Source organism: Sciurus vulgaris, assembly GCF_902686455.1.
Source record: "Sciurus vulgaris genome assembly, chromosome: 14".
Taxonomy (NCBI): Eukaryota; Metazoa; Chordata; class Mammalia; order Rodentia; family Sciuridae; genus Sciurus; species Sciurus vulgaris.
In genome coordinates, this window is record NC_136475.1 from 83,543,700 (window position 1) to 83,564,928 (window position 21,229).

General features: G+C 45.1%; 2 protein-coding genes across 2 annotated transcripts; both read right to left on the minus strand.

Annotated features, from left to right (window-relative positions):
- Nucleotides 1-8,262: 8,262 nt before the first annotated feature.
- On the minus strand, nt 8,263-18,543 carry LOC306644223 (b(0,+)-type amino acid transporter 1-like). The gene is made up of 6 exons (XM_079110945.1): nt 18,309-18,543; nt 12,876-13,006; nt 12,561-12,690; nt 11,539-11,663; nt 10,092-10,179; nt 8,263-9,608 (listed from the first exon to the last, which is right to left on the minus strand). Exons 1-6 carry the CDS (start codon nt 18,309-18,311, stop codon nt 9,378-9,380), a joined length of 708 nt encoding a protein of 235 aa, XP_078967071.1. The 5' UTR covers nt 18,312-18,543; the 3' UTR covers nt 8,263-9,377.
- LOC306644566 (b(0,+)-type amino acid transporter 1-like) lies at nt 15,968-16,946 on the minus strand (the record flags this gene model as incomplete). Its single annotated transcript, XM_079111612.1, has 1 exon — nt 15,968-16,946. One exon carries the CDS (start codon nt 16,944-16,946, stop codon nt 16,146-16,148), a length of 801 nt encoding a protein of 266 aa, XP_078967738.1. The 3' UTR covers nt 15,968-16,145.
- Nucleotides 18,544-21,229: the final 2,686 nt, after the last annotated feature.

Genomic DNA, 21,229 nt, shown 5'->3' on the forward strand with positions numbered 1-21,229 from the left:
CTCACTGACACCTCCTTTCCCTCACCCACAATCAAGAAGACTGGGCTTTCCACCCTCAGGTGTGTCTCAGATCCCTCACACCTGCTGCTACTGTCCAGGTCACCTGCATAGCTGCCCTCATCCCTCCTTCTCTTTCAGTACCAAGAGCCAGATTCTTCTTCCAAAGCACCATTTCCTCTGGCATGGAACTGTCTGCCTTAGAATCAATCCCGAGTGCCTCACGGGGCCCTGCACTATCTGAGCCCAGCTGCCCAGCTGCAGCTCCTCATTGTATCTCTCACCTGCTCCCATGCTGCCCAGCCAGGCTCCACCAGACAGGTATCTGGGGGCAGCTGCCAGTGCTGGAGCCAGAGCCCCAGACCTGGGGACTGACTTCAGAAATTCAGGACCACAGAGTTGGATGGTTCTCCCCTGGCCTAGTCTGAGTCTCACACTGCAGAGGTTACACTGGGGGTGGATGATGAACCACCCAGGGTGGCACCAGGATGGATGCACTGCACAGAGTTGGAGTTGCCCACAGCAGGGGCACCAGGACCAAGGCAGTAACCTAGGTCTCTCAGGGACTTTGTCCAGCCTCTACTGTCCCCCACATAATCCCCTGGCCCATATAAGGGCCTCACATGTGCTGGGATGCAGTGGCAGGTGAGGATGAGCCAGTAGCTCTGTGCTGCCAAGAGGCTTTTCCCACCCAGTAATTGCTGAACCACCTAGACTTTCCTTTGTCTTTTCATCACAGAAGTGGAGTCACCTGGTGTTGGTGACATACTGATTCAGTCTCTTCCCACGAGAAACTCACTCTAAAGATGTTGTTTATTCTTGGGGTCTGAAATTTACATCTTTTTCAGTTTTGCTTTTGTGCTATATTTTAAAGACATTTTTGGAATTGGAGAATATCATGCTAAGTGAAATAGGCCAAGCCCAAAAAATCAAAGGCCAAATGTTTTCCCTGAGAAATGGATGATGATATATAATGGGGGTGGAGGGGTGGGGAGTGAGAGAAGAATGGAGGAACTTTAGATTATGTAGGAGGAAACGAAAGGGAGGGGGTATGAAAAATGGTGGACTGAGACAGACATCATTACACTACGTACATGTATGATTACACCAATGGTATGAATCTACATCGTGTACAGCCCTAGAAATGAACCGATGTACCCCATTTGTGTACAATGAATCAAAATGCAGTCTGCAAAAAATAAAAAAATTTTTAAAAATTTAAAAAATAAAGACATTGCTTTTTCTTTCTGAAGGGCTTAAAGATGACTTTATGCTAAAGCATAATTCTGAAAAAGTATGTACAAATATATAACATAATTTTTCACCACTAAAATTTGTACTGTATGTTTATTCTAAATCAAAAAGCATAGGAACACAAGCCTAAACTTAATTCCCCAAAATAATGTTTCCTAACAGAAGATATTCCAAGATGACTTATAAAACGCCATTTTTTCCTTTGATTTATTTAGGTGTATTAATAGCTCCCAATGGCTTTATATCCACTCCCACAATCCCTGACTACACAATAGATTCTGGGGTTGATAAAAAGATCTATATTTTTTAAATTCTAAGATTCTTTATTTCTCAAAAAGTTTCAACCCAGAGTTTTTGTAAGTGAAAAAAATTCATATCACAAAGCCCGCATGGTTTATATGCATTTTACAATCATTATAACATACATTAACTTAGGGGGAAAAATCATGGCAAACACCAATCTAAGAGGAAGAGGAGAACTTGATGATTCGAGAGGAGGCCTGTGATTGGACCGCCACTTTCCTTTATACCAAGATGGTCCCTCTAGCTTTGCTTATAATAAAACGCAGCAGAAATGACAATTATCCATGAAGAAAAGCCAACGATACCAAGCAGCCATTATAAAGGAGGTATGTGCTTAAAATGGTTAGTTTGTCTTGTCTGGATTGAGGAACACCTAGAAATGTGGAAAAGCATCCATGAGGATGTTTCCAGAGAAGTTTCGCATGTGAGTCTCAATGGACCAAATGGAGGAGACCCACCCTCACTGTGGGTGGGCACCATCCAAACAGTGAGCAAACACAAGAGGGCCACTTGCTCTCTTCCTGTGGGGACTGCACATGCTCTTCTCCTGTCTTGGACATTGGAAGTCCAGGCAGCCTAGCCCTTGGACTCCATATTCACCTCAGCAGCGCCTCTCTGGTTTCAGGCTTTCAGTCTCAAACCCAGAGTTACACCATCAGCTTCCCTGGTTCTAAGCCCTCCAGACTTGGACTAACACCCCAGGGTCTCCAGCTTGCAGTCAGCCTGTCCTGGGTCTTCTCAGCTGCCAAAATTGAGCGACCAATTCCCTAATAGAGCCCTCCTCATCTCTGTACACATATTTAGTTGGTTCTGACTTTAGAGAACCCTAATTCCATGCTGATATAAAATGTATTATACAAAAAGCCCTCCCAGATAAATCATTTAGGATTGTTTACAAAAGTGTACAGTATAGTCTCTACCTACTTTAAAATGGATGTTGTACACACGTGGTGTTTAACTGTGGGGTCAGGGTTATAACCCAAAGTCATCACCTGCTTGTTTCTTCTGTACACTGTCCTCCCTCTTTCGTGAGCACTGGTGCCTCAAGGACTGGGCTGGGCAGTTTTTCCTCCTTCAGCCCACACCAAAGCAGAGACAAAGATTCCAAAGCCATCACTAAACAAAGTTTCTTTTAAATGCATGTTTGTAGAAGCAGCTTTTCCTCTTTGAGAGGTAAAATAAGACTGAGCCAGTGGAAAGGAAAGAAGCAGGCAGATTGGTGCTAGGAGGAAGACTGAGAAAATGGGTGAGGGAACAGGAACATGGGAGAGAGGAGCCAGGGAGAGGATGAGCTCACATCAAGTGTGACTTCATCACAAGCTCAGCTCCACAGCCTGCTGCTCAACAGCCCCAGGTATGTGTGAGACTCCCAACAGGAGGAATGAGTAGTTGGTATGGGCCAGATTATGCTGCAGTAACAAGTCCCCATCTCAATGGTTCAAAAAAACAAAGTGAAAGGAAATACCTGAATTCACAGTATCATGGCATCAAATATGTGGGTTTTCCACACCAAGCAATTCTCCAAGTCTCTTGACACTAGCTAACTAGGTGTCATATAATTCAGCTCAGTTCTGATACTATCTATGCAGAGTGAACACAGACCTCAGTTCTGATACTATCTATCCAGAGTGAACACAAACCCCATGTTCCTGGCAGAGGCCTGATACTGAGTATCCCAACAAATCAGATTCAGTCATTCGTCCCAAAAACCAAATGGAAAAGTAATGATGAAAAGCAGGAAAGGAACTTTAATCAGTATAACTATACCGAGAAGACAGAGGGGACCGGTATTTCCAGTCCTGTCTTTGGGGTACTGACATGAGCATCCAGATTACATAGACAAAAAGAACTAGAGATATGCACAGTCAAGCAGTCTGGGGTAAACTGTGGTCATTATCATTATCTCAGGATTAGTCAGGCAAGGCCTGGTGTAAGATAAGAAAGTTGCTGTTGTCTGAGGGGGAGTTTGCATTCATTGCAAGATGTTTATCAATCAGACCCATCCTTCCTGGAATCCAGGGTGACTCAGAGCAAAGGAGACAGATGCAAAATGGAGGCAGACATGCTACGATTTTAATCCTGCTTTTAGCTATACATTGGACATTGCCAGGCCCAAGCAAACAGTCTAACTCCTTGTTAAACCCACAGGGTAAGGGCTCAGTCGCAGGAGACTGCCCCCATGTTAGATGCCACTTTCAAGTCCCAGGTCTCTAGTCCTTTTGGCCAACTAGGTTACAAATCAGGGATTCCCATGACCCCCTCCTCATGTTTGATAACGTGCTCTGATGACTTACAGAACTCAGGAAAACAGTATATTCTACAGTATACAAATGAACAAGGCAAGGTGGAGGGACATGGAGTTTCTGTGGCCTCTTCAGGCACACACTCCTCCAGCGTCTCATGTGCTTAGCTCATGAGGCACTCCAAATCCCTTTCACTTAGGGGTTTTGTGGAATTTCCATTATGTAGGCATGGCTGATTAAATAATTGGCCATTGGTGCTTGAACTCAATCTGTAGCCCCTTCCTCCTCTCCAGAGGTCAGGGAGTGGGGCTGAAAGTTCTAGTCCTCTAATTGCATGGCTGGTTCCTCTGGCAACAGCCCCATCCTCCAAAAGTCACCTCATTAGTAAAAACTCAAGAATGATCAAAGGGGCTTATTAGAAAAAAAATTTTTAAGGCACTCTCTCACCCTATGACTCACGAAGCTATAAGGGTTTTAGAAGATCTGTACCCAAAACTGGGGACAAACACCAAAAGTATACTTCTTAGATCACAGTATCACAAAAGGTTAATTTCCTCATTGGGCATGTACATGTCCCACGCAAGGTTAGCTGGACATGTCATTCTTATGCAAGGACCTCATCTATGTCATTCTCTTACCAGTAACCAGGCTAACAGAGTAGCCACCAGAACATTGCCAGGCACCAAAGCATGGGGAAATGGAGTGTGTAGAAAATTGTTTACTGGCTCTTGAAGCTTCAGCCTAGAAGGGCAATGCCATTTCAACTCACATGTTATTGACCCAAAGTCATATTTAACTTCATGCGTGGGAAATGTAATACTACCATGTTCTCAGAAGGAGGCCTAGAAATATATGGTAACCAGCACTACTGAGAACTCAGACCCGGGGTCTACAGATGGAGACATGAAACTTCCCCTTAACAGGTAGAACTGAACAGGTCATGATTTTCCCTGTGAACAGGGCGGCAATGGACCCTCCACTTTTATTTGTATGTATGTAGGAAATTTTTAGGAGGAAGCAAGGAATCTGGTTGCTCCTAAAATGAAGAATGTAGGAAATATTTAGTTTTTCACTTTACACTCTTACAATGTCTGAAATTTTAACTCATGAAATTAATTTGTGTGGATTGATCTGTGAAACCCAGCACCCATCCCGTCAACTGCTAAAGAATCGAGTGCTTCAATTCACCATAATGAAACAATAGAACCAGCCTAGGTGTCCATCAGTGGATGAACGGATGAAGAAAATATGGTATATGAAGAAAACAATGGAGTTTTACTCAGACATAAAGAAGAATGAAATTATATCACTTTCAAGAAAATGGAAGGAACTGCAGAACATTATATTTAGCAAAAGAAGCCAAACTCAGAAAGTCAAAAGTTGTATATTTTCTCTCAAAGGTGGAAGTTAGGAAAAAGGAAAAGAAAGGTAGTGGTGGGGTCTTCATGAAAATTGAAGGGCTATCAGTAGAGTAGAGGAAAGGGATAGGGGTTGGAGAAAGAAAAGGGGAAATACTAGGGACTCATATTGGCCAAATTATGTTGTTATATTGTGTACATCTACAAATATGTCACAATAAATCCCACCATTACATAAAATGGTAATGCACCAATAAAAATATGGGAGGAAAAAAGAACTGAGTGCTTATGAGTCAGAAAAACCAGACTTCATCCAAAACAAAAACATCCAGTTGCTGATGGACCACTGTTTTACTAGGAGCTGGGCCAATACCTGCCCCAGATAGTTTCTAGTACTTTATTGCTTCTCTAGAGGATACAGATAGGACTCCTGGCCCTTGTCCGCGAGACTCAGAACATTTTTTTTTTTTCAGTCTAAAAACCAGGCCAGTGATACTTCCTAAGTTCTTCTATGATCTTATGGGAAAAAAAATAACCATGGTGACCATGACCTTAAGGAACAAGAAAGTACTACCTACGAATTTGCTGAGAAGTCTGGGTTTCCCATCTGGGATCACTCCACACTACTCTCCTGGGGGCCACAGGGGCACTGAGGCAGAAGGGGTGTGCTGGGAAATGGCAAGGGAGATGAAGCTACTCTCACAGATCCCATCCAGGGTTCTTCTCTCCACCATCACAGCAGGACTGAGAACCAAAAGGCAGTTTGTTTGGGGAAGGATGCAAAGATAGAGTCACAAAGTGAGACTCTGTCCAACTAAGGGCATGAGCCAGGGCCCAGTCTCTGCCTGCTTCTGTTGTCCACACTGTTGTCAACTTGTGGGCAAATGTCCACTGACAGCTGGAGGGACGCTGCTTAAGACCTGAAAGATGTCCCTCCTTAGAGAAAGGTCTCAGGACAGGATCTTGAGCTGGGTCTGTGGGGAAGATGGGCATGGGCACCCAACTTAGAAACATAAATGTGATTTGTTTCCTCATCATTCAACAAATGTTTATATATATATATATATATATATATATATATTTTTTTTTTTTTGTCAATGGGCCTACCACTGAGCCACAACCCCAGCCCCTTATTATTTTGACTCTCCAAACATTATTGATTATCAAGAAGTTCAAGACCATGATGGAGACTGAGAGAGGTACAGACACATCTAAGAATGAACCCCCACCCTCACCAAACCCCAAAATGAGTGGGGAATATGGCCCACTACCAAACAAGACAGGCCCAGCAAGACTCATGAAAAATATAGAAAGCTTGGTAGCAGCCCAAAGGAGGAAAGGATCAATTGCTGCTGAAGCTTTCTTGGTGAACTTACAGCCTAATTCATGGCCTCCTTTGACAGAAGCTAGGTAGTACAGCCTCCCTTATAATTTTCTTTTCTCTATAGCAGATTGTCCTGCTAAGGGAAGAAGGGACATAAGAATTTTCTTAGAATTTCACTGGTAGCAATGTCCTTGGGAATGGTGCTGATCAAGGATTCACAGTTCAGAAGTGTGGTAGAACAGAAAATAAATATTTGGTTTTTGTCCCCAGTAGCTGGCACATAGTTAAAACCCTTGGAATCTCTACAGTGATAAGGGTGTCTTTTGTATGCTAATGAGATGACAGGTGGTTGGGTCCCCTAGTTAGCTTCAGGTGGGGCCTCATTGCCAGGAAGTCCAAGGCATGATTACAGGGTTGGAACTTTCAGCTCTATTGTAACCTCTGGGGTGGGGAGAGTGGCTGGAGATTGAGTTCAAACCCCATTGGCAAAGATTTAATTACCTACCTAATGAAACCTCCTTAGAAACCCCTATGTGACAGGATTTGAAGAGCTTCCAGACTGGTGAACATATCCAGATGCCGTGAGGGAGGTACAACAGAAAAGGACACGGAAGCTCCACCCCATCACCCATACCTTGCCCTATACATAGCTTCCATTTTACTGTCCCTAAACTGAGTCTTTTATAATAAACTGGCAATAGTAAAGGCAGTGGGTTCCCAAGTCCCATGAGTCATTCTGCTATCAAACCCAGATTCCATTCCATGGAAAAACCAAATGTATAAAGAAGAGTGTTGGGGAGAAAGAAAGGCTTTCGTGAGTGATCAAAGGATGGAGAAGAAGATTTGCTCATAAATTGGTTTCTCAATTTCAGGGGGTTGACAGGTTACAAAGGATAGGAATAATGAATGAGAGAGAAGCTACTAAAGGGGTAGAATATTTGTGTGTAATTCCTATTCTGAGAATAGGCAGAGATCTTTCATGGTCTGGTGTTACTGCTCATAGAGGCTGGTATGTATCTTTAGCCTTGTGGAGAGAGAAACTAGGCAAGTCAAAATCAAATTAACCCTATATTGTAGTTTTGGACAAACGCATCTCAGTGTTTAATACATCTACATGCAGAACTGAGAAGAATCGGATGTGAAAGTTAGGGAATCAAAGGAGACGTACACAATATGAAGACAGAGATGCCAAGTCTTTCCTTTCCAGCCACCCATGGGACATCTGTAGGCACAAGTGAAGAGTCAGTGTTTTCAGTTAAAGTGGTCCTCAGGTCCCTGAAGAGTAACCTAGGCAGCTATTATCATCAGAACAACACATCGGGGTGTTATCTACAGGAAAACCAGTGGGGGACTAATAATGTATTTCCCACCTGTGTTACCTCCAAAATTGGTAATTTACAAGTCAATTAAGAGCAAGTGAAACTAGAGGGTTTACTGAGGTTTTTCCTCAGTAACAGTTCTAACAAATTATCAAACTGAGAGGTAGGTCACAAGAACCTACCGTGTCGGACAGGAGTGTGGGTAGACTGAGGACCTCACACTTATTACTATGAATCTGAAGTGAGAGCAGTCTTGTGGGACTGAGACCTTAAACCTGTAGAGTCTCTGCTAACTCCAGATAGTGTCAGAATTGAATTTGAAGAATTGAAGTAAATTGAACTGTTGGACTTCCGGTCAGTGTCAGAGAAATGGAGAATTAGTTGATGTGATAAAGCAGACTCATAGGACGTGGCCTGAATTTGTTGTGGCCTTTTCCTGCCATAGGCAGGCTATCGAGGTCCAGTTTTCAGGAATGGAGAAGCTAAATGGCATTCTCTGCCTCCATCCTTCGAGTCAACTCCCCAGATGCACTCAGGGCTATGCTCCCAGCCGGATTCCAGGCACCATGTCATTCCTTCCTCCCCAGCTTCTCCCCATACTGCCGCATATGTCTGATCCCTTGCCTCTATTTAGTCCTGTAACCACATTAGCCTTCTGGGGGCTATTTTAGCTCCTCATCCTTTATTCTAGAAATTTAACCCAAAGTGGATGACCCTTCCTTCCAGGATATGACTCTTAAGATATCAGATTGTCTTAGAAAGCAATAAATCAGAAAAGAGCTGGGGATACAGCTCCATGGCAGGGTGCTTGTCTAGGATGTGCCAGGCCTAGGTCTATCCCCAGCACAGCACTGGAAAGAAAGGGGTGGGGAGAAAGGGGGAAGGGAAAAGAAAGAAAAAAACTCAGAACGAACCACTTGGACCACAGAACAGGAATCAGAACTAGAAAACCATCAGGGACAAGGCTGCTACGGTTTTGGACTCCCACCTTCACCCCCCACCCCACGGCTCCCGGGGCCCACTTCTCCACATAGCTCAATGTGGCTCTCCTTCATTCTTCTCATCATGATGGCTTTCTCCACTTCTCTGACCACATGATGGAAGAAGGTCCACATAGATTCCAGGATATACAATTCTTCAGTTCAAGCCACCATCAGAGGACAAACAGGACCACAGAATTCTCATGTCAACATCCCAAAGAAAGGAAATAATTCCACAATGCGCAACAAGGTTACAAATAATGATCAAATAACTGATCGCCTATGTGGCTGTGTTGAAGGAGCAGCTCTTAGAGAAGGAAGACACTACCCCGTGAATACCCCAAACTTAGCAGCAGCTTTGTTATAGCACTAAGAGCTTACTAGAATTCTGCATCAGGCTGGGGAAATAGCTCAGCTGGTAGAGTGCTTGCCTTGCAAGCACAAGGCCCTGGGTTCAATCCCCAGCACAAGGGGTGGGAGGTGGGGGGGAAAGTACTAGAATTCTGCATCATCAACCTACAGAGAACCTGAAAAGGCTTATTTGGGAATGGATGGGTCTGCAGCAAACAGGGCAGTGCAGAATCTGTCCACTTCCTCAGTCAATGGTTTTTAGTAGTTGGAGCAACTTCCAAGAGCAGCTGGAGATGAAAGGTGGCCATCTTCAAACACTTGGGCTGGCACTGGAAGTAGATAAACAGGAAATACACCAGGAAACCACTGAGCAGGAACAGGAAGACGTATAGGAACTCCATCTGGGGATTGTCGATGATAGGAGCCAGTACCAGGTAGAGAGAAGCCAGGAGCATGACGACAGGGATGAAGGTGGGAACCTGCATGGGCAGAAGTGGGCATTTGGCCCCTGAGAACCGAATGATGCAGGGGGGCCTGGAAGGTGATGTGTGTTCTCTGGTCTCTGTCCTTCCTACCTCCCTCCCCACTGGCCACTAGCTCTTCTTCTCCAGTCCCTGCCATAATACCCCAACTGGGCTAGCAGGGCACCTGCAGGGCTATAAGGAGCTCTTTAGGTAGCAGAGGCTTGAGGTGCAGAACGAACCTTTCTGTGCTATGTGAAACCAAAAGTGCACATGCATCCTTTGCATTTGCGTCCCCATGTTCTCCCTTGGGGTCCTCCAGAGGAGAAATGTGTCCCCAGCCAGCAGAATTAATGCCTTGGTATTCAATTAGTCCTCCCCACTTCCAAATTCTCTACCAAATATGATAGTGGTCACTTCTTACATTGAGGGTGTGGCCCAAAGGGGGCCTCGTGTAGAAGCCAAGGGTCGAAAAAGCCCTATGTCTATTCCAAAGACTACCTTGTAAGTTCGGGGAAGATTTTTCGTCTTTATCCGCAAGTATAGGAGACAGCTAATAGTGGCTCCATAGGTGATCCAGGATAGGAAGCTGCAAGGAAAAGTCTAGATCAGGACTTCCCTGATGAGCCCTGGCTGGATCAGGAAGAAATGTTCAAAGAGGAGGAGTGTTTGTATTTTTAGAAAGGAAAGCCTGGTGGGAATCTCAAGGAAGCCCGTGCTCTCTGTAGGGTCTGGTACATGCAGAGCAGAGCCCCCCTCCCAACCTACCTTTCCCCTAAGGTTGGTGACAGGATGTGTAGGCACCCCAACAGACCCTGACCTCTGCCGTCCCCAGTGTCTGCAATTAAGATTTTGATGTCAGATAAAGACTCCATCTAAGCTTGGAGGCAGGGTCCAGACCAAGCCATGTCTTGAGATGAAGACTGGAAAGCATTGGGTCCTAATTGAGATGGATCTTCCTGGGAATCTGTGCTGGGACATTCTCTGTCACATTCCCCAATTTCCACCTGAAGGTGGCCCCCCAGACTCACTATGGATTTGATTTTATTCTCACTATTTAATGGCTATATTCTTTCTCATGGGGAAAAGATAAAAGAAAATAAAACATGTCTGTTGCTTATTGTTCTTAAAAGACTCACATCAAGCTCTGTGTGTTCTGTTCCAGAGTAATTAAAAAGCAAAAAATGAGAACATGTAATGCCTGAAAAATTACTGAGAATGCTCTTTGCAACCAGACATTGATTGCCTTTTGGTTAAGTATCTGCCTATTGACTGTGCTTCAAATGAGCTCATGAAATTACAGGTGGATATCACAGCAGCCTGTGACTTCTGTTCTGGAGAAGCTAGTAAAAGGGGGTCAGAACATCTCCCCATTTTTATGCAATCACTAATTGTACCTAAATAGGTCAGTGTGGGCCTGCCCCAAGTTCAATACAGGTTATGTTGGTCAGAGTCCAGAATGCAGACGAGACTATAGAGGGGAAAATCATGCCAAGTCCAAGGGTTATAAGTAATGTTAATGATGCCTAAATGTCCCTTAACTTTATCTTAGTATCAGAGTAAAGGAACAAGTAAAAAAGAAAAAAATGACAAAGACAGCACAAGCCTTTGTCGGTCTCTGGATGAAACATCTGACTTATTGAATTTTGGGGAATGAGCAAGAGAAGAGGAGCCACATTTAATTTTGGAGAAAAATGACTGGATAAAAAAGGGCCAAAATGTATGTGCACAGCAGGGGTCCTGTGCCTGGGTTTCAGAAGTGTGAGTGTACTTGTTTACAGCCATGCACGTATGTGAGAACTCAGAGGTCTGCATGCAATTGTTATATATAGGTGTATATACGTGAGTATGGGCAGATTGGATTCCAGAAGAGCACATACATATTTCTATATATGTGCATGTGTGAGTATACACACATAAGGGCATATGGGAGAACAGTTTCACTTGCCTCATTAAGTTCACAATGATGCTGAAGTTTCCTGGGATGACCAAGACCAAAGCCATGGCTGTGGTGAACATCAGGGCTGGAGCTGGCGTGAGGTGATGCACGTGAATCATGGACAGAAATCGGGGCTGAAAAGTAGAGTCAGGCATTATACAGGCCCCCGGGGAGCCACAGCAAGTGTCCCTTTCCCTGCCAAGCATGCTCTGGACACCAGAGTGCCCAACCTAACATCCACTGGTCATCATGGCTTCCAAGGTTAGGTCTCTGTGATTCACTTGGAGTGACCAGGCACAGGGAGGAAAAGATAGAGCAGGTATGGATGGATCATGGAGAGAAATATTAGATTATTGTGAAAGACTGGAATACTGCTCATCGGATATTCAGTATTTCTTTCTCCACCTCTATAGGAGGAATATAGTTCCCCATTCATCTATGTGAGCCAGGCCATATCACTGACTTTGGCCAATAAAATGTGAGCAGGTCCAAATATGCATGCATAACTTGTCTCAGTCTCTTGAATCTGCTCTAGGCAAAAATATGCCCCAGAAGCCACTACTGCTTTGGCCTGGGTCCCTGAGATAGGAGCAGACTTGGTCCAGTGCAAGAAGAGTGACACAGTAATGTTTTTGCAAGTCCCTGGGATTTAAGGTCGTCTGCTGTTCAATACTATTATCACAGTGATAGCTAACATGGGGACAAAAAAGCTCTGAGGGAGGGGTCACTATGTGCCTGCTGGGCCTCGACCTGTGGCCTCTGTACCTTTGCCACACAGAAATCCTTATCACCGACACCCTTCACCCTGAGCTACCAGTACTGGGATAGCCCCGCACCTGGAAGGAAGAGATTGGAGTCAAAGCTGAACAGTATGGAAGGCTAGTTCTGCTCTCAAATGAAAAGAGGGCCATGTTTACTGGGGGAGTCCTGGTTTGGGTCAAATGCTAATTGGCCTCCAGGCAGGAGAGAATTGGCAGACCTTCCAGCCGCCCTCTGCAGCCACCTTGCCTGGCCCCAGACCCAGCTCTCACCATGTGGCCCTCTCTTGCAGCTGCATAGCACACACGGCTGCCACCGAGGAACACCCCATTGACAGAACCAAATGTTGAGAGTGCGACAGCCAAAGGCACCAGCCAGGCCCAGGACCCCAGAATCTGGTTCCTAGGACAACAGAGGGATCAAGGAAGGGAATTCTGGCAGCAACCTGGAAGAAGGCCACAGGGCCCCATATGGAAATGAAGCAAGCAGTACATTCAAAGGCAAGTTCAAATACACACTGATACCAAACTTCCCCCATCCTAGAACATCTGTGGGGTGTTCAAGGGACACACCAGTGACTCACTCACCCCCATCTCACAGCCGTAGCGTCAGAGGAGAGGATCTCACTGGGTGACAGCACCAGCAGGTAACTGATGTTGACCAGGACATACAGACTAGTGACCAGGGGGATGGCGATCATCAGTGCCCACACCAGGTTCTGCAGCAGAGTTAGGGAGAGGAGGGCATATGTTAGCCAGTGAGGTCTTTCTGAAGCCCAGTGCTGAGCTCGTCCGACTGTAGGGCATTGTGCCAGGTTCTGAGGGACGAGGGCCATCTGCATCTCCTCCATGACTCCACAATCCCCATGGGAAAGGCACACATTAAGGAAGATAGGCCGGGGGTCTCACAGGGCACGGGCAGGCAGAGTCAGAAAAGCAGAGGTACAGAGGGGTGGAGAGGGTGGGGCAGAGACAGAAGCAATCGCCAAAGCTTCCAAAATAAGGAGGACCTTATACTGGGCTCTCCTTGCGTAGAAGAAATTGAAGCATGCTGAATGTAGTGGTGCACACCTATAATCCCAGCACCTCCGGAGGCAAAGGCAAGAGGACCTCGAGTTCAAAGCCAGCCTCAGCAACTTAGCAAGACCCTAAGCAACTCAAGGAGACCCTGTCTCTAATAAAATATTTTTTTAAAGGGCTGTGACTCAGTGGTTGAGCACCCCAAGGTTCAATCCCTGGTACCAGAAAAAAAAAGGGGGGGGGGGAGAGAAAGAGAGAGGGGGAGAGGGGGAGAGACAGAGAGAGAGAGAGAGAGAGATAGAGAGAGAGAGAGATTGATTCAAGCAGGTGGGAAGCAGAGAAAATCTTGGCAGGACAACCATGATAGTTGACCACAGAGAAGAAACAGGAAAGTTAAAGATCTCTAGTTGGGCACAGCGGTGCACGCCAGTAATCCTAGAGACTCAGGAGGCTGAGGCAGGAGTATCACAAGTTCAAAACCAGCTCAGAAACTTAGTGAAGCTCTAAGCAACTTAGCAAGACCCTGTTTCAGAAAGCGCTGGGAATGTGGCAGCACATCAGTGGTAAAGCACCCTTGGGTTCAATCCCCAGTACCCAAAAAATTTTAAAAAATTAAAGACCTCATTAATCTGTTTTGCACTAGATAGAATCTAGCATCTGCCACTGACTAGCACATCTTCTCCTCTTCAACACTATCAAAAGAAAAAGCAAGTTCCAGACCTCTCTGCCAAGGCTGAGGTTGGCCCACAGAAATCCTTGGAGGTGGGAATGGGGAGGAAAGGGTGAGGATGTTTAGGCTGGAGCTGGCCTCAGGACCAACTTCAGATCCCTGTGGCTGTCCTCCGTGATGAGGTATCCTCATGTTTCCTTAGGACACAAACATGCCCTGAACTTTCCGGCCTCCAGAGTCATTTTCATTTTGCTCTTACAGAACTGTGTAGGCACAAACCATATCAGACCTGAGGCAATGGATCTTCTTATGATGTGCGTCCTCTCTCAGGTCACTTCCAGCTCTAAAACCCGAGAATCTGAGCACACACACACACAAAAACCCAACCACAGAATGGACATACTAGTCAATTCTTATCACCCCAGCACTGGAATCTGGTTCTGCCTATATCTAGACAAGGCCATTTGTAGCAAAGGTGATCCAGGGTTCTCCCTCCCATTGTGGGGTGCCCTCAGCAAGGTGAGCACCCAGCATGTATGAGTCAGCCTCACATGTAGTAAGAGGCAAGAAACCTAGGATGCTTTTAAACTTGACCTCTGGGCAGCTTTCCCACCAATAATGAGCTGTGGTAATGGCAGAGCCCTGTGAGTTGTGGCATGAATAGGTTTCTGGCCAAGATATCACAAAAACAGCAAGATCTCCAGATTTCATTCTCAGGTACCTTAATTCCTCAAATCCCAGGGAATCTGGACATAATGCTATCTTATTGGGAAAAAAAAGTATGAAATTAACAAAGATTCACCTAATATGTGCTTTAAAGGGCCAACTTAGAGCAGACTCCCAAATCCCAGCATTCAGAAGACCTGCTTTGATTTTTGGTTTGAGAAACATTCATCAAAAATGCTCTGAATAAAACAGGGATCAGCAGACTATGGCCATGCACCAAATCCAGTCTACCACGAGTTTTGTTAAAAAAGTTTTATTAGAATACAGCCACACTCCTAAGACCTCAACTTTCTGATCCTTTATAGGAAAACTTTGCCAATTCCCACTGAAACCAAGGGTGCTTGTCTCACCATCTTTAGGCCCTGTTCCATATCCCTGGCTCAGTTCTGAGCCCAAGACCTAGATTCAAAGACAGGGGCTATCATCATGATACAAAAATGCAGATGCATCAGTGCCTCTGTTCTGAAGCCCTCTGCCCATCTCAGAGCTAGCCCAAGCACATTAGCAATTCCCCTAACAGCTACAACTGTACAGCTGTTTAAGGCACTCAGAGTCCAAGCTATCGCCATGGATCGTGACACCACTGATACTTGAGAGCCATCTGAGGAGGTAAAAGAGCTAAAACACCTTCATTTTATAGGCAAAGAACTGAAGTACAAGGAATTACATGCAAAAATAAAATTCAAATCCAAGGTTTTTCTCTGTCTCCCCAACACTCTCTCTGCCCTTGGACCTGGGTCTCCAAGCTCCTCTTCTCCCAAACTCCCCTTCAGAGAGCCTTTGCCAAGACTCAGAAAGTTGCTGTGGCCCCTGAGCCAGTCCAGTGGACCCGGGGGGAAAGATCTGGCATTCCCATTCTGTGAGAATTTAAAACCTCTGCAAGGGAAAAAGAAATCAAACAAATTGCATCCTAAGCAAATAGATGTAGAACAAAAACTTAACATCCGTAGTAACCACAGATCCAAATGCCCTGAGTCCCAAGGTGCCTTGCAGGACTAGTTAGTCCCAGGTTCACAAGTAGTGCGAGCAGGCAGGACTGGCTTGTTCTCTTGTCTCAATCTATGCTATATGCAATGTGGTTCCCAAGGTTTCAGCAACTATGAATTATCTGCTACAGTGTGCTGGAAAGAACAGTACAGGAAATACTGATCATCAAGCATGGCCTTTTCCTAGCAATTTGAAGTCAAAATAATGTCCCCTTTCTAAACCTCAATTTTCTCGTGTGAAAAATCGGGTGACAATGCCAACCTCACAGGACAGGAACATGAGACCATGGGTGTGATATTCTGAAGTTCTCTGGTTTCTTGAGAGGTCATTATTTAGACAGTGAACTGGCATTCAAGTCTCACAAATGCAGAATGGGAACCCTTATTGCTGGTGGGGTTGTTTGTGAATTTGGCCACCCCAAATTTGAATAATCAGAACTTCCATAGCTGGAGCTGTCAATTCAGAGATTTACCACCAGAGTGGCAACACAGACTCACCTTTGGATTCTTGAGTTCCTCCATCATATAGTTGATACTATTCCAGCCATCAAAGGACCACAGCCCCTGGTAGAAAGCCATGCCAATGCGCCCTGCCTGCTGTGTTGTGTTGTGGAAGGCGGAGAGAAGGAATTCTGTACGGCCATGGCCCTGAACTAGCACCACAGCCCCACCCACCACGATGATCAGCAATGAGAACACTTTGGCAACCGTGCACACGTTCATCAGCATGGTGGCCAGCCGGGAGCTCCAGAAATTGACCAGCATCAGCAGCAGAATGCAAGAGGCAGCCACACTCTTGACCACAGACTGGGGAAGTGAGGGGCAGCCAGGGTAAAAGGGAGCCAGTGCATACTCAGCAAAACTGAGAGAGATAGCAGCAATGGTAGCTGGTCTGCCCACCAGTGTAAATATATAGATGACCAGGAAGGCTGGCAAGGAGCCAAAGGTCCGCAAGATGTAGGCATACTCCCCCCCAGATTCAGGAACCAGGGCACTTAGTTCAGCATAGCACAGGGCACCCAACATGGCCAGAAGGCCACAGAGTACCCAAACCACAAGACTGGCCCCAGGACTGCCCATGTAGACCAAGACCCCCTGTGGAGACATGAAGATGCCAGAGCCTATCATACAGCCCGCAATCAGGGACACGGCATTCCATAGACCAATCTCCCTCCTCAGCATGAGTCCCGGGGCTCCACTGCTCAGTTCTTGCCCTGCCACCCCCAAACTGCCACTTCTTCCCTTACGACTCTCCATCTCAGAACTTCAACAGACACTACCACTGTAGCGGTGAGAGGCACTCACGTTGATGAGAGGCAGGGGCTCTGGTACTTATTTGTCTGTGGGCTTCCTGAAGGAGTTAATGATTACAGTGCTGGAGAGCATCCGAGCCAGCGGTCAAAGAGCCAGGGTGTGGTTTAGAAATAGCTGATCTAACCAGCACCTGTCTGACTCGGAGCCCCAGACTGCAGTCTGCAGGAGCTGCTTGCCAGATAGCCCAGGAGACGTCAAGGAAAGAGAGGTTTTAATGGAAATCCCTGTTGCTGGCTGGGAGTGTAGCTCAGTGGTAGAGCACTTGCCTAGCTAGCATGGCATGCCTGGGTTCCATCCTGGCACTGCAGAAAAGAAAAGACACAAAAGAAATCTGTTTCCAGTTGCACAGAAATACGTGAGAACCGCTCTCAGAGGAGTGCTCTGCATCCAAGTGCAGCTACACAGCTGCATGTCAGGAGCCTAAGACAGTCTTAGGACAGGGTTCTCAGTCAACCTATTGGGAAACATGGTTTCCAGTGCAGACAGCCTGTAATGCAAACTGTGAACCTTTCGCTAAAGAAGAACCAAGATGACCAAAGAAGAGGGCCAAGATAGTCCCGGACAGAGCTTGTCCCCAGCAAGAAGAAAGGAAATGGTTAAGGTACAGGTTCTGGGATGAGATGGTTGAGTTCAAATTCTAGTTCCAGGACCTCACAGTTGTGTGACCTTGGATAAGATCTCTGAACTCCACCTTACTCACCTGTCAATTAATAATACTATCTACCACATGAGATTGCTCAAAGGATTACAACATGGCCCATTTGAAGTAGCTAAAATTGTATAAAATGCCTAGTAAGCTGTACTTCAGTTAGCCATTACTAAGAGTTTTATTAGTGCACCTAGCGGGGAGGGGTTGACTAGAAGACCAGAGGAATATATATATTTATGTATACTTTTATATATATATATACACACACACATATAATTAATATTAATTATATATTTAACACTAAAATTTATTAATCTAAAAAAAGTTCTTTTCCGACTATTATATGGATCAACTTTTTATTTTAAAAATATTAGATGATAAACCAGGTGTGATGGCACAAGCCTATAATCCCAGCAACTCAGGAAACTGAGGCAGAAGGATTGCAAGTTTGAGGTCAGCCTCAGCAATTTAGCAAGGCCCTGTCTCAAAATAAAATCTTAAAAGTTATGGGGATGTAGTTATGGGGATAAAGCACCCCTCAGTTCAATCCCCAGTACCAAAATAATAATAATAATAATAATAATAATAATAATAATAATAATAATAGATAATAGGCCATTTACTACTATTGTGACAGAAGGGCCACTGGAACTCACCATCACTGTGGGGGTAGAGATACTGACATCCAAAGTGGCATAGAGATACTTGCAGTCCCCCAACAGGTTGGTCTAGCTCAAGCCAGCCATATGGGTTACCTGGATCTCATGTACACGTACAATTATTAAAGCTCTTGACAGACGCAAGGAGCATCACTACCACAGTTCCTGGGGTGTCCAACCCTGCCACCTCTATTCCAGTGACGCTTATGGACGTAGGTCCTCAGGAAATGTGGAGTCATTTTCTCTGGAAAATCCCTGGAGCCCCGCATGATTCCTGGAAGGAAGAGAAGAGGGAAAACAAATGGATGAGAGAAAAGCGGAGAGACAATTTGGAAAGAAAGAAGATTAAAAAAAAAAGAGAGAGAGTCCCGGAGGCTTAAGAAAGAGCCTTCCTAGCAATAGCCCCTTGTGAGATTTAACCTGCTATTATATAACTAAGACACCGAAATTTCAACCCTCTCCTCCTCCAGGGGCTGTTGTTGGCAGATGTTAGATAATGGCAGAGTTTGAGAACGGTCCACAAGATTACCTGCATCTCTGATACCAGTTGCAAGTTTAGGAGACCCCAGACATCCTTACATTCCATAGCTTACTAAAGAACCTCCAGAATCCACTGAAAGCTTTCATATACACGGTTACGGTCTATTACACGTAGAGGATGTGGATTAAAATTAGCCAAGGGAGAAAGTACATAGAGCAGACTCCAGGAGGGTTCCAAACAGAACTTTTAGTTGTCATCTCCCACAGTCCTCTCAGAAGCAATGGATGACAACATATGCATGATTTGCCAGCTCACAGGAACCTAGGTGTCCAGAGTCTTTACTGAGGTTGAACTTCTATTATTAGACATGGCTGACTGCTGGTGTGGCTAATCTCAGTTTCCAGTCCCTCAGAAGGGACTTTATAACCCAAACCCTCACCCCAAATCACATCATTGCTTTGTGGCCTGACCCAATATCCCCAGGCAAATGAAGACACTCCTGTCAAGAATGATATTCCAAAGACTTTAGAGATTACCTCCCAGAAGCTGAAAGCAAGTTCCAGACCTCTCTTCAGGAAAGGTTAAATTCTTTACTACACAGGCACGGAAGAACCTGTGGCCTAAAGAACATTATGAGAACATAATAAGGATTTTCATTGTTGTTTGGGGGATTGAACCCAGAGCTTCAGGCATGATAAGCATATACTCTACCATCAATCTACAGCCCCAGCTCCTAAAGATTGTTGTTAATGACTCATCTTGTCATATAGTGTATTTAAAGAGGAAGGTCCAAAATACCAGGCTTGGATCCAGGCAAAAATGGAGGAGGTCTTCTCTCCCTAACTTTGTGGTATACTTAGTCATCTCAATCTGGAACTTTGCTTACCCAGATTCCCAGAGATGATCAAAGTGTAACCACATAATAGGGTCACATTTTCTTAGTACTCAAAGCTGGCTAAGTCCCGTGACAACCTCACCTAAGAACAGAACCTAAAGCACATAGAATTTGGAGGTCCTCTTTAATTTAAGACGTGGTTCCTCCCTATGATGCCCAGATTGCCCCCAAACTTCTGACCTCAAGGAACCCTTGGGGAAGTGAGGATTTCTGAGTCACTGGGATTACTGCAACATGCCACTGTACCTAGCTATTGGGGCCCTCTTTTATACAAAATTGGCTGCAATAGGAAACTCCAAAAAAATCTGTGCCTAACTAAAAACAAGGGTGTGTGTGTGTGTGTGTTCCCTGGGAATTGAACCCAGAGATGCTCTACCACTGAGCAACATTCCTAGCCCCTTCCTTCCTTCCTTCCTTCCTTCCTTCCTTCCTTCCTTCCTTCCTTCCTTTCCTTCCTTCCTTCCTTCTTTCTTTCTTCTTTTTTTTAGTTTAAACAACACAAATTTAATATCTTACAGCTCTGTAGGTCACAAACCCAACATGGGTTTCATGGGGTTAAAAATCATGGTGTCATGGGCTGCCTTTCTTTTTGGAAGCTCTAGGGGAAAATCCACTTCTTTCCTTATCCGTGTTGTGGGCAGAAGTCAGTTCCCTGTAGTTGTAGGATTGAGAGTCCCAGTTTCTTGCTGGCTGTCAGCCGAGGGCCATTCCCAGCTTCGAGAGCCCCCACGTTTGTTGGCTCATGGCCCAGGTCTTCATTTTCACAGTCAGCAACTTGTAGATCAAGTCCCTGGCTGCTTTGGATTCTTCTTCCTTCCATCTTGTCTCTCTCGAACTCAGGAAAAATGCTCTATGTTGAGGGACACGTATGACTAGAAAGCAGCTGCTTTGTATTTTATTTTGAGACACGTTTTTCACAAAATTGCCGAGGCTAGCCTCAAGCTCGCAACCTCCTGCTTCCATCTCCCAAGACACTGGGATTACAGTTGTGCACCATTGCACCCAGTTAGCAATGAGGGAAAAAAACTGTCAGAATCAACTTTTTTTCAGAATTCTGAAAACTAAGCAAAGCTTGCCTAATCAGGGAAGTGCCTAAACCAGAAAAATAATTGAATTCTGATTAAAAACAGGGAGCTTTGTGCCATTTCAACTTATTCTGGCATCTCTTACTTTCACACTCATCAGTAAAATAATAGCCTCAGTTCCTCGTATCAGAAACTGTCCTGGAAGAAGCAGAACTAGAGCTCAAAAATGCATAACTAGGGCTGGGGTTGTGGCTCAGTGGTAGAGCACTTGCCGAGCATGTGTGAGGCACTGGGTTCCTTTCTCACACCACATATAAATAAATGAATAAATAGTCATTGAAAACTAAAAAACTATTTTAAAAATGTATGACTATTTGCTTTTAACTGTCTGGTGAACTCCTGGAATATTAGTTCAAAAGTTTGCCTTTATGTCACCTTGCTTGGAACTCAGTCAGTGTGGAAGCAGCAGGCAGCAGTTGACAACAGGATAAACAATATACTAACTAAAATGCTTGGA